At 37.2% G+C, this 13307-nt stretch overlaps 1 protein-coding gene across 2 annotated transcripts in view; it reads right to left on the bottom strand.

Moving 5' to 3' along the window:
• Window positions 1–655: 655 nt before the first annotated feature.
• The window catches only part of thoc2 (THO complex 2), a 106157-nt gene continuing 93505 nt past the window's right edge, over window positions 656–13307 (bottom strand). For both annotated transcript variants that reach the window (XM_052020987.1, XM_052020988.1), the window contains 6 exons: window positions 12103–12252; window positions 9733–9799; window positions 7650–7819; window positions 6215–6285; window positions 5845–5893; window positions 656–1345 (listed from right to left, as the gene is read on the bottom strand). In XM_052020987.1, the coding sequence (XP_051876947.1) occupies window positions 5866–5893; window positions 6215–6285; window positions 7650–7819; window positions 9733–9799; window positions 12103–12252 (486 nt within the window). In that variant the 3' untranslated portion in view covers window positions 656–1345; window positions 5845–5865. The remainder of the gene's footprint in view (window positions 1346–5844; window positions 5894–6214; window positions 6286–7649; window positions 7820–9732; window positions 9800–12102; window positions 12253–13307) is intronic.

Genomic DNA, 13307 nt, shown 5'->3' with positions numbered 1-13307 from the left:
TTGTAATCATCCTAAAAAAAGTTTATTCAATAGCAATAAGTTACAAAAGAAATAGCACCAAATTGGAAATAAACTACAGTTAATGCTTATGTTGAACTATTTAAACATGTTTTGTATTACAGAAATGGGCCATGAAGAACTGTACAAGTCTGTCTCATAGGCAAGTTAAAATAACCACATACGCGTGACAACGTAAACTCCAGTTTTCCAATGAACGACTGAATTACAAAAACCAGTTTCAGTGAATTAACATGTCCACTAAAACATCTGAATCTCCAGACCATTCACTGGAACTCAAATGTATCCAGGATGTAATGAAGCAAAACGTTGAGACTTTAATGAAAGATGTTCTCCTTGGACAGAGAAACAATTGGATAATACTAAAGTGTCTGAAGGGTATTTTTATCCTGACATAGATTCTTATTGGCATCCAAGAGCCTTCAGAAAACAAAAATGCATGTTTCTTTGAGATCTATAAATAAATCTGACATTCCAATTATTTCAATCATTTTCACAGTATGTCTAAACTTTTGTGTTAAACAAACTATAAAGCAGTCAGGACCATTTTCATTTGATGTCAATCTGCCATTATTAACAGTTGTCACTAAATTCAATAGTACACTAACAAAAGAATGAGCAGAACTTTCACAACATATGACCGACTGAGAAAACTATCCATTTATTTAGAAAAAGATTACACTGGTAGAATACAGCAGATAAAAAATTCAAATGTAATTTTGAAAATTTATGACCAAACATAGGTATTCATGGAAATAGAAATCTCCTGTAGTTGTACAATTTAAACCTAATTTCATCTCAAGGACAATACTTGCAATTTGTTTTAAAATCTTCATGAAATAAACACAAGATGCTGCACGGGATAGTTTTAATCAGTAAACTAAACAATGGCTGATTTTAATTACACACAATCACTATACTAGTGTATACATAATATACAAATATCTTCGTTGCCATAAAGGTGAAGATGGAAGGTTGTAGACAGCCTGCAGCAGACGTGAGCCTGCACTCAAAATGGCTACAAAATGTACTTTGTGGTTTTGCATTGTACAGCACATTGTGCTTATATTTAAGAGCAAACCACTTGCAAGTATACTGAAAATGACATGCATACAGACAAAACATCAAGTTAAAAAGACAACACAACTCAACTTTTAAACGATGGCCAACAAAAATGGAGTGAAAGTAATTCAACAAAATGTTTTAATAGGCTTCGGTTAGGTCCTCGCTCTTGATTTGCCATCCTCACCAATGAAGTCCTTGTGTTCCAAATTCAGTAGCACAAATAAATCCACGGCAGCAGCTTGTAGTCCAATGGAAAAAAAACCTGTAAATATTCAAGAAAAATAAACATTTCATAAAACTGACTCTTCACGTGTGGATTTCTAAATGGTTAGAATTAAGTACTTCAGTAATTTTAATTAGCACTCAAATAAGTACCAGTATGTAAAGACTGCAAATTCTGGGCTCACAATCTAGCAATGGGGGAATTACTGCAAGTTCACACTCTGAGTACCTCAGCTGAACATAGATTATGTGAAGATAGCTGCCATAAATTGAAGACTCTTGCGTGCATGTGTGGAAATCCTAAATGCTGAATTTATCAGGAAAATCTTAACAGTTATGCATACAGCTAAAAACATTTCTCCACAAAATCCAGGCCATTTGGTATCCCACAAGAAGAAAAAAAATCACTCTGACAATATAATCTACATGTTCCAAAATCAACTGCCTTCCCCTTGTAAAATTTGGGGGGGGGGGGACTTTTCTTTTAATTACAATCTCAATAATCTGTTCGTTTTGGACAAAGGAAATGGATTTTCTGGTGAGGCCCAAAACAACCCAGGAACCTGCCAACTGGTGCAGGAACAGTTGATAAAGATTCTCTCATGAATCCATTAGAATTTTAAAAGCAGCTTTAAGTGAATCACAATCATCAAGATCAAGTTCCATCTGAGATTCCCATTCTCCTCCACACATCAACTCCATCCAAGAAAAAGCACACAAGTTTCCTCATACTGATTCAAAAGGAATTTCTTGGCTTAAAGTTAACGTACAGTGTAATTCTTTCCTAAGTTACAATATTAGAAAAGTGTCAGTAAAACATGATCTGTTCACAAACATTCCCATATAATTGCCTATTTACAAAAGGTAATTAAACTACTGCGAGTTTCATCAAGTTTACATGCATGTAGAGCCATGGTTGAATTACACAAGTATGTCATCTGCTTTTTCTATTTAATACCACACATCAGAAATTAATAGCATTGCGAATATAAAACAATAAACATCAGTAACTCCATCAATTTACTATTAGCGAAACTTCTGACAGAAAAACTGAGATACAACATTGCTACCTCTGTTCAAATGTGATGGACACAATCTTTATGAGCTAACATTGTCATCAGAGTTACAATGTAAATTTAATTAAGTGATCTATTGAATTATATTTTAAAGTAAAATTACTTCTACACTGTTGTGCCAAAATTTGTTCCTTTGAACATCTAAATTGTTGCCCTTACATTAAGACAAATTAAGGGCATATAACTTTGCTATAACTCTTGAAGTGGTCTCAATCACTTCCTAAATATTAACTTATTTAAGAAATTGTTGACAAGCAATTTCACCAAAACTTTTGTATGTGGGTCTGCTTAGGGTTGAGAACCTGGATTACTAAAGTTAAAGTATTGAAGAAAATAAATTTAAAATGATGCTTTTTTTTTAAAAAAAGTACTTAACAAAGACCTACACGAAAGAAAACTAAATCATTTAAAATTGTGAAATGCCTTGGATTCTTCAGCAACAAACGATCTGCTGGACGAACTCAATGGGTTGAGCAGCATTTGTGGGAAGAAAGGAACTGTCGACATTTTGGGTCGAAACCTTGCAGATTCCAGCATCAGCAGTCTCATGTGCCTGCCTTGGATTCTTACTTTCTAAGCAAAGGATGAAGGTTTGTTTAAGTTTCCCAAAGTGCTACATGGGTTCAATGCACAAGGAGAACCAAGAAAGCAGAATGCAACTGGCACCAAGACAAAGGGCATTTATAAAAGATACAGTATTTAGCATGTGATGAAGTAATGGATTTAGCTGCTTTCATTGAGGAAGAAGCTATTCTCATCAGCGAGATGTTTAGACACACAGAGGTCTAGTGCAAAATCATGGAAGTCAACTACAACTACCAGAATCAAAATTCTCCTGATGTATTCAAGTCCAAGTATTTTTTTTGAATTTTCTTTATCTTTATTGGTATTGGCATTGCTATTGGTTTATTGTCACTTGTACTGAGGTACAGTGGAAAAACTTGTCTTGCATACCATTTGTACAGATCAATTCATTACACAGTGCGTTGAGGTAGTACAGGGTAAAAACAATAACAGAATACAGAGTAAAGTATCACAGCTACAGGCAAGTGCATTGCAGGTAGACAATAAGGTGCAGGGTCAAAAGGTAGATTGTGAGGTCAAGAATCCATCTCATTGTACAAGGGAAGTACATTCTCTTTACATCACATCAGGCAGCTGCAACTCTTTACCAAATGTCAAAAATACTATAGAATTACCAGTCTAACAAACTGATCAAACTATGCTGCTCACCAACATGATGCTGTAGAGATGAAAAATTTTCAACCAATCAAGCTTATTACAGCTCTTTGAAAGAATCAACTAAAGCTACACCTTTGCTCTGTTCCCATAGATGAGCACATTTTTCCTTTCAGTTCTTTATGCAATTGTCTTTTGAAAATTACTAAGTCTGCTTTGACCACGCATCCAAATCATAACAACTTGAAAAGTTAAAAAAAAATTTGTGTGTGTCATCTCTGATTCTTGCATCAATCACTGGGATTCTGTTGTCTGGTTTCTAAACAGGGACCACCGAAAAAAGTAAATCAGGAAAAACTATCAAAACCATTTATGATTTTGAGTTATGTACCAATTTTCCCCCAAATCTACCTGCTTCAAAGAAAATAATACAATTTTGTCTCTCCACATCACTTACACCATTCTATTAAGTCTTCTGTGGAACCTCTGCAAAGCCTTTACATCATTCCTAAAGCATCCTCCACCCTGACTACAATGTTTCACCCACAGGCCAACAAATGGACCCACTGTGCTGGAATGGGCACACATCTTGCACCTGACTCTCACTCACACAACAACAGCAATTACCTCGTGCGACCATGAAACTTTCAATGTCCTTCTAAATGCTAACGGCACTCCGCAAGCTGGAGGTGTCTGTGACTAAAATGTAGGTCGCACTGTGGTTGGATGGCCTTGATACCCTTCTGGCATCTTGTGCTTTTACAAGGCCTTTCTAATGTTTCTGTGTATCAGATGGGTTTTCCCCTCCACAGGGTTGGTTGCAGCGAGGTGTGTTAGTAACTTTGGGGAAGACTTAAAGTAGCTTAACAGAATATTGTCACAATATGAATCAAAACAAAGCAGGTTGTCTCATAGCAGGCATGAAGCCAAGCAGCAAGATGCCCTTCCCATCTGGCCCCTCAGATTACGACATTGGACACTGAATTACAAAGAACATAGTCCTTTTCTCATGCTATGATAGTGCCAAATTTACCTCCATTTTATCCTTCTGAATATTATCTGATCCCATTATCTGGACTACACCACAGTTCCTGTCTTTCAGTCCTCTTTCCCCCTTATATCCTTTTCCAATGGGTTAGCCTGGTCAACTTTAAGGGGTTTTAAAATCTTATCCCATTGCATTAGTTAATCTCCCAGTGAGACACTTTGTTCCAGCCCTGTGGAGATGCAACTTGTCCATTTTGGCCAGGTCCTGCCTGCCACCCAGTTGGTGCCACGCCCCAGCGATCTGAAGCCTTCCTGCACCAATGTTTCCAACCATGTCTTAACCTGTATCATAATACTATTCTAATGTTCACCAGCACAGGACACCAAAAGCAATCCTGAGGTTACTACCTTGGAGGTCTTGTCCCTGAACTTCCTACCTAGCTCTTGAAACACTGTTGCTAAGATCTCAATCTTTTTCCTGCCTATGCTGGTTCCAATATAATCGTTACTTCTGGATTATTCCCTTTCCCCCAATAAAGCTTCCAGCACCTGGCACTGGGGAGGCAAAATACAGTGTAAGACTTTCTTTAACAGTTGCAGAAATGCATGTCAATCACGTATTTTTGTACTTACTGTAACCCCATGAACGATCATGTACCCCATTATATAGTGTAGATATTCCGGATGATGTTGTTCTGGGTTACATTCTTTTAAAATAACTCCCATAGCAATGGCTCATCTGACCTTACTTGGGGGCCAACATTTGTGATCATGCAGAACTGCATGGTTCCTGGATGGGGCGCAGCAGGAAATTCTCAGCCTCCTGTACTGACTCAGGCTTGGAATCCTTAACCTTGATCTTAAGCAACTGGTGGAACTTCATGCATGTGTTCATATAGGATACATGAAAGCATCCATATGGTATAGGAAATTCAGGTAACAGGCATCAGAAGTCCACACATTTGTTTTTAGTTTAGAAACAATTTACTCTTATTATTTTAATCTTTACTCCATTTAATACTGGAAGCCTTCTTTCAGACAAAAACATTTCCTAAAATCTGATTAATTACAGAAATGTGGATATCTATGCTCTATTTTGATTTAAATTACTTAGCACTTCCTTTGCCTTATGCACCTTCTGAGAATTTTGAGATTATCTTAATGCTGTTTACCAACTTCTGCTCACAAAAGGAAAAAAAATGCAGAAATAATACTGACATTGAGAGAAATGCATTCCTAGCAATGCTAAGAGTAACACTTGACAATTGACTATTTTACACCAAACTCAATACCTTACCATTAGTTGTGTCATTCTTCATTATCTGTGTTTTTCTGAGGATTTATGAGTAGGATTATTAAGAAAAATAGTCAAAATTCATCAGTTATACTGTAGACTTTCTAACAAAAAGACCACCATTGTAAAACAAATTATTCTGGAACCTGTACAAGGGCTCTAAATTTGTTAAAAGAGAGCCAGGGGACAACATCAACTTATTCTGCGAAGTGAGACTCCAAATATGAACAAAATAATTTAAGATATTTGGAGTCGCAGGTTCTTGTTTGGCAAGACAATTTTAAGATTATTCTGCATTTCATAGAAATTTCAATAAATCTAATTTCATCTCAAAACCTCATTTCCACAAGCATAGGATCAATAAAAAGGATATTGTTTTTTGTCATCTTTCAATCCACCACTCTCACGCTTTTCTTTCTTCTCTCCTTTATCATGTCTAGACTCCTGTTGAACATATGAAACAAATAAAATGTTACAAATTTTGACAGGTTGAACTGATTGAGGTCACACGAACTGCATCCTCCAAGGGGATAAACAAAGTATCACTCAATATAAAAGAGTTTTGTATTCACAGGCATCAAGCATAGTTGTCTAGGCATTTAGCAGCTCTGGTCAGCCCATGTTCCTTTTAAGGATTGTTCCCTCCTACTCCACTTTACTTCCACGCTGCCAAGAACAAAGTGTGCCCAGTTGCCGATCCACTACACATCCCCTCAAGTATTCCGGTCAGAACCTTCTTCCATAAAAACCTGATCGATGTTCCAGGTTTCTTCATCCCATTGTGATATTTCACTTTATGTAAATACACAAACAAAATTTGCTTTCTCTGCTTTTCTCCACTCAAGGGGAACAACAGTACTTTAAAAAACACAAATAGTAATGCCCAGCATATCAGCTGACCAACCAAAGCAGAAATGGAATAAAGCTGCCCTTCCAGTATGAAGCAGCATCACTGCTTCATACTGGTTACGGAAGCAGGGAACAAATTTGAGGGGCTGAATTTTACCAGAACCCCGAGGGTGAGATTAGGTCAAAGAGAGGAAGAGGAGCCAAAGCTAGAATGCCGATGAGCTCTACTGGAGATAACAAGCAGAGCTACAACACAGAGACAAACAAGGAACAATTCTTGAAAGAAAAACTTTCACATCAGCTAAATAGGATTCTAATTTCAGCTCTTAAAATTTATGTAACAAACTAATGAACTTGTGGGTTCTCTTATAAATGATTACATTGGAATTTTCTTATTCACAGATATCATAAACTGGAACTCTACTGATGTTACCAAAGGCATATTCCTTGGACATAATATACTTGTAACATAATCCAAAGATAAAAGGGTACACTGCCATGCACAATAAGGCAGCAAACCACCAATTAGTCCTTTTATTTTATTTTCTTCAGTGTCATTACATGCAGCATGTATTAAGAATAATCTGTAACAGTCAAGTCAGGTTTGGCTGGACATTTAAAGGCAAGAACAAAAAAGACTAATTAATTATTAAAAATTTGGAACTTAAATATATCGATCTGAAGCAATGAACTGATTTCTTTTCAAATACCAATGGGTCTGCTGCATGCTCTCAAATTTTTCTGCTTTTAACTTCTGGGAACTGCAGTTAATTAAACCTTACCAGCAGAAGAAAGCAAGTGCTTCTCTAGTACAGTTGTTGATTCTGCCAATGTTCCAAACCAATCATGAGATTTTGTTTTTAAACAATAAAGTTTCAAAAACTCTTAACTTTTGTAATATATTTTAATCCAAATTATCTTAACTTTGTAGTTAAACTAAATTATCTGCAATACTATACCTTTTTGCTGGCTGTTGAACTTTTCTCTATTTTTTCTAATTTGATGGAGTCATTTTTATCCCTGTCTTTACCAGAGGCAGATTTTGAACTCTTATTTTTCTCCTTCTCCTTCTCACTCGAGCGTGGGGAATCTACTGGACTTGCACTTTTACTCCGTTTCCCAGAGCCACCTGTCAAACATTCAATCTTCAGTTCACTTTACAGTAATACAACAATATGACTTGCTTAAGTAGAAACAGAACTGACTGAGTTGAGCACAAAGCGTAGGCCGATTCTTCAACACAATATTGAAAGAATTGCATATTTTTGAAAGTACCAATAAACTGATAAATCTGCTTTCCTGCCAGACATTGAAGTACCATGGCAATATTCAAAAAAGTGGTAGAAGTTGCCTGGTCTCAAAGCTAACAAAATGAAAACAATATTTGCTCCTTTTGTCCCTTTGCAATACTGTGGCGCAATGAAGAATACGCTTGATATAGTTTAGCAATTCAACTTAACCCCTGATTCCTACAGATTTTTTTTTCAGTTGAAGACTTACGTGTAGAGCGTCACAGTGGTCAAAGCTGAAATGAACACTTTCCAAAATCATCATAACCAAAGATTTGTATTACTATGTTTTTTTCTGATGCCACCCAAAATGAATATTTTTAACCTTAAGACTCAGCCATGGCATTTTTTGAGCAACAAATTTCTACGTTAAAATTAAGTGCTGCATGAGGAAGCAGAGATAAACCACAATTAAGTTTACAGAGCAATAAGAGGCACATTAGCAAATTCTCTCTCATCTCTACATACAGCTCAAGTCTGCCTCCTTTACAGAATTTCTTCTAATCATCATTAAAATCCATGACACACTGCAAGCTGGCAAAAATATATTCTGGGCTACATATGGGCAATGTCACCTATGAGTGAGTGGTGTCTGACTGGCAATGTGCAATGGAAACCAGGCCACAAGAGAAGAGGCAGGTGCAGCCTGGTGAAGATGTATTGCCAACATGCAGGCTACAGTTTTCAACAGAAATGCTGACATTCAGCAATCCAAGATGAAGACCCAAACTTGTGCATATGCTGTGAAACTGAATTTTCAAGAGGATGAATCAAAAAATATACTTCACCATCGACTCCCCAAGGATTCTAGTGATGGGATCTACTTTTTCCTAGGATTAATAGGGATTATACTTGAAAGGTGAGCTAATCTCAAATATTTTGCTTTGAGTTAATGATTTCAATGAGCTTTGTTTTTTTTAAGTTTTATTTGCTTCCATTTTAATTGTTTTAATGTCTTAGATTGCCAGAGACATTTAAAAACAATTAAAATTGACAATGGCTTCAAAAGAAAGCAAAACCTGTCCTCACCTTTGCCTTCTGTTAAAGATGGTCAGGGGTTGGGCTAGGGTCTCTATACTAAACTGCCTGCAGCAGACACCACTGTCCTCAGGAATGTGGAGAGTTGGTGAGATCATTTAGCCTATAATAATGTATCCATAAGCCATGGGCAATGACATCAGGCTATAGGCCTGTCCTGTATGATCCAGCCCACCTTATGCAAAGTTCAAGAAGCACTGAGAAAATGATGGAAAGTTTATAGTTTGACCAAGAGCCAAACAATGCATTACTTAACAATTACATATATCCAGTCTCCATTTTAGCCATTTATAATAATCAAGTACTTGTGAAAATTACAAAGCCAGATAATAAAATGCATCCATTAATGGATTTTAAAAAGATAATGAGCACTTAATCTTAACAAGATGCTAAAGATTTTAGATTAAAAATTTCCTCAGTGGGGACCAATCATTAATTTAATGAACAGAAATGCTGTATCAAAAGCCATAAAACATATGTCTAATATATAGAGCCTACACTACATTTAATAATGAAATATGTTGGGGTGTAGGCTGTTCATTGGACCTGGCCCTCATCATGTCTCCCATTTAAATTCTGTGTTCATTTTCATTCCACTCTTCAGCACTTCAAGCCATTTTTCCTATGTTTGCTATATTCAACCGACTGTTTAGCTGACTTGGATCTGTTAACCTGCCTTCAGAATTTTAAGAATAGATAAAATATTAATATTTACCTGTTCCATTTTCATCTTTACGCCGTTTTGATTCTTGTATGTTCTCTCGATCACTATTTGAATGATCCTGAGAAGAAAAAACAAAAATTCCTACCTCGAACAACAAAAGGGGGACATTCAAGAGGGAATTCCTGGCAAAGCATAGTTGCAGAAACACAGAACAATACAGCACAGGAACAGGCCCTTTGGCTTATGATATCTGTGACGACCATGATGCCAATTTAAATTAATCCCACCTCCCCGAATATCATCTATATTCCTCTATTTCCCTGGCTGTTCATGCGCTTGTCCAATTGCCTCTTCAACATTGCTATCGCATTTGCTTCCACCACTTCTCCTTGAAGCGTGTTCCAGTCACCTAACACTCTCAGTGTAAAAAAAACTTTCCTCATAGATCTCCTTTAAGCTTTCCCCCTCTCACATTAAAGCTGTGCCCTCCAGTATTTAATATTTCTACCCAAGGAAAAAGACTCTTGACTATTTACCCCTCTCATAATGATGTACATCCATCAGATCTTCCCTTAGCCTGATACTCCAAAGAAAACAATCCAAGTTCATCCATCCTCTCTTTATGACTAGTACTCTCTAATCCAAGCAACAACTTGGTGAACGTCTTCTGCACCCTCTCCAAAGCCTCCACATCCTTCCTGTAATGCAGCAGCCACAACTGCACACAATACTCCACATGGCCGAACTGAGGTTTTATACAGGTGCAACATGACTTCCTGACTTTTATACTCAACACCCCAACTGATGAAGGCAAGTATGCTGTACGCCTTCCTTACCTACCTACTTTTGTTGCCACTTCAGGGAGCTATGGACTTGCACCCCAAGATCTCTTTACTAAAATCCATGTATACAGTATCCACTGCCCAACCCTGAATCATCTTTGTTACCTCCTCAAAAAACTCAAGAAAGTTTGTAATACATGGCCTGCCCCACACAAAGTCTAGGCATTTCCAGATGCAAATAGATCCTATCCCCAAGCATCTTCTCCAAAAGTTTCCCAAACACTGATACAAGGCTCATTGGCCTATAATTTTCTAGTTTCTCTCTACTGCCCTTCTTAAACAGCGGTACAACATTGGCTATTCTCCATTCCTCTGGGACCTTGCCTGTGACTGAAGAGGATACAAAGATCTCAGTCAAGACCCCAGCAATCTTCTCTCTTGCCTCTCTCAATAACCCAGGATAGATTTAATCAGGTCCTGGGGACTTATCTACCTTAATGATCTTCAAGAGACCCCACACCTCCTCCTCCTTGATATCAACATGCCCTAGAATATCAGCATACCCCTCCCTCATTTCACTATTCTCCGTGTCTTTTTCCTTTGTGAACACAGATGCCCAGCTCTCATTTATTACCTTGCCCACTCTTTGGCTTAAGGCACAAATTCCCTCCTTTTCCCTGAGTGGTCCTACCCTCTCCCTATTTACCCTCTTGTTTTTAAAATGCCTTGAGATTCTCTTTAATCCTACTTGCCAAAGTCATTTTAGTGCCCTTTTAGCCCTCCTGATTCTCTGTTTAAGTTCTCTCTCGCTTCCTTTATATTCCTCAAAAGAACCTGTCCAATTTCAGCTTCCTAAATCTTATAAGTGCTTCCTTTTGCATTTTGACTTAACTTGTAACATGTCTCATCATCCAAGGTTCCTAAACCTTTCCAACTTTGTCTTTCTTCCTCACAGGAACATGCTGATTTTGAATTCTGACCAGCTGGCCTTGAAACAACTCCCACCTGTCAGATGTAGACTTATCTAATAACAGCTACTCCCAATCTACTCTCCCCAGCTCCTGCCAAATACTGTTGTAATTAGCTTTTCCCCAATTTAGCAATTTACCCCAAGGTTCAGTCTTATCCTTACCTATAACTATCTGAGTTATGATCGTTGTCCCCAAAATGTTCACCCACTGAAAATCTGATCACCTGGCCAGGCTCATTTCCCAATACAAGTATAGCCCCTTTCCTGGTTGGACTTATCTACTTACCGTGTCAAGAAACCCTACTGGATGCACCTAACAAATTCTGCCCCATCTAAGCCTCAAGCACTAAGGGAGTCCCAGTCAATATTTCTGGAAATTAAACTCACCCTGTTGAGATGTTACATAATTTTAATACCTCAAGTCCAAGATTAGTCAAAACAAATGCAAGAAATATATTTATTACCACTCAAAGCTTCTTCTAAGGACAACCCAAGAAACATCAAAAAGCAGAAAAGAAAAATGTTGTGCACAAAAGGTACTAGGCCATTGCTCAACATAATTAGCACTGTAACAGATTCATATTAATAGGTGTCACTGGTAGCAGAAACCCGCAAGGTGCAAAATTGTGAATTAGTTCTGGTTTAAATCTGCTTCGCCATCAACCTTACCCTTTTGCGCTCTTTTCGTTCTTTATCTTCTTTCTTTTCCCTCTCCCTTGATCGATCCCTTAACTTCTCCACTTCTTTCTTCTCCATTTCTCTTTCTTTACTCTTTGACTGTGTGCCTGTACTATGGTTGGTATGATGCGGGCTATGATGCTGTTAAAAATGATGCAAGGCACATTTATGATGACAATGTCTCAACAAAATTAAGTAACATTCCATTAAGGTCAAATGAAACACCCTCTTTTATACAGTGACAATTTCAATGCAATAATACATTTGCTTGTTAGCTGGCTTTAATTATAAACACACAGCTGAAAACAAGACCAATTTTATTCAGATCTTCACCCAAAAGCTTCAAAAGTATGTAGAATGAATATCAATAGTTCTAAGTCATTGAACACTTAAGTGTAAAAGCAAGATCAGTACGGATATTGAAGTTGCAAATGATAATAAAATCATTGAGATAAAATTAGTAAATGTAAAATTTCTTTAAATCAAGACTAACATGCATGAAAATATATTCCATTTGAGAACTTAAATCTGTTGTTAACTTGCCAGAGAAAGGCAGAAATTTCCATGGCCAGTTAGTTGCCACAACTAAATTCCAGAAACTCCCAAACTTCCAGGGATAACATTGAGACTCCCACCAATTCCAGAGTATTTCAGTTCAATTTTGTTTGCACACGGTCTTCCTGGTTTATGGATGACCTGATTAAGGGAAATCCAACTTTACACAAATTTTCCCATACATTTTTCAATGTGTGTGTGTGTGTGTGTGTGTGTGTGTGTGTGTGTGTGTGTGTGTGTGTGTGTGTGTGTGTGTGTGTGTACACACACACACACACACACACACACACACATACATATATAAAATGTTTCATGGTGTTCATTAATGACTGAATACAGAATATATTCCATTAGTTTAATTATGGTAAATGTTAAGGTAAATGTTCAATGAAATGAATTATAGTAAGTGCATGTAGAGTGATATGAAATGGATTACGATAATAAACGGACATTTTTGACTTGCAGAAAAATCGGCTTACAGAAAGTTCTCAAGAACTGTTCCCTTATGTTACCCAGGGGCTGCCTGTACTAATTTATATTTTGTACATGGATGTAGTGAAGAGGGAAACTCAGAATCAGGTTTTTGTGTAGTATATTAACTGAAAGCTCACTCAATTTAGCCCAAGTAAGTTTCTGACTGA

This window comes from Pristis pectinata, chromosome 8 (genome assembly GCF_009764475.1).
Source record: "Pristis pectinata isolate sPriPec2 chromosome 8, sPriPec2.1.pri, whole genome shotgun sequence".
Taxonomy (NCBI): Eukaryota; Metazoa; Chordata; class Chondrichthyes; order Rhinopristiformes; family Pristidae; genus Pristis; species Pristis pectinata.
Note: the sequence above shows the minus strand (reverse complement) of the source record. Positions and strands in the feature narration are given on the sequence as shown.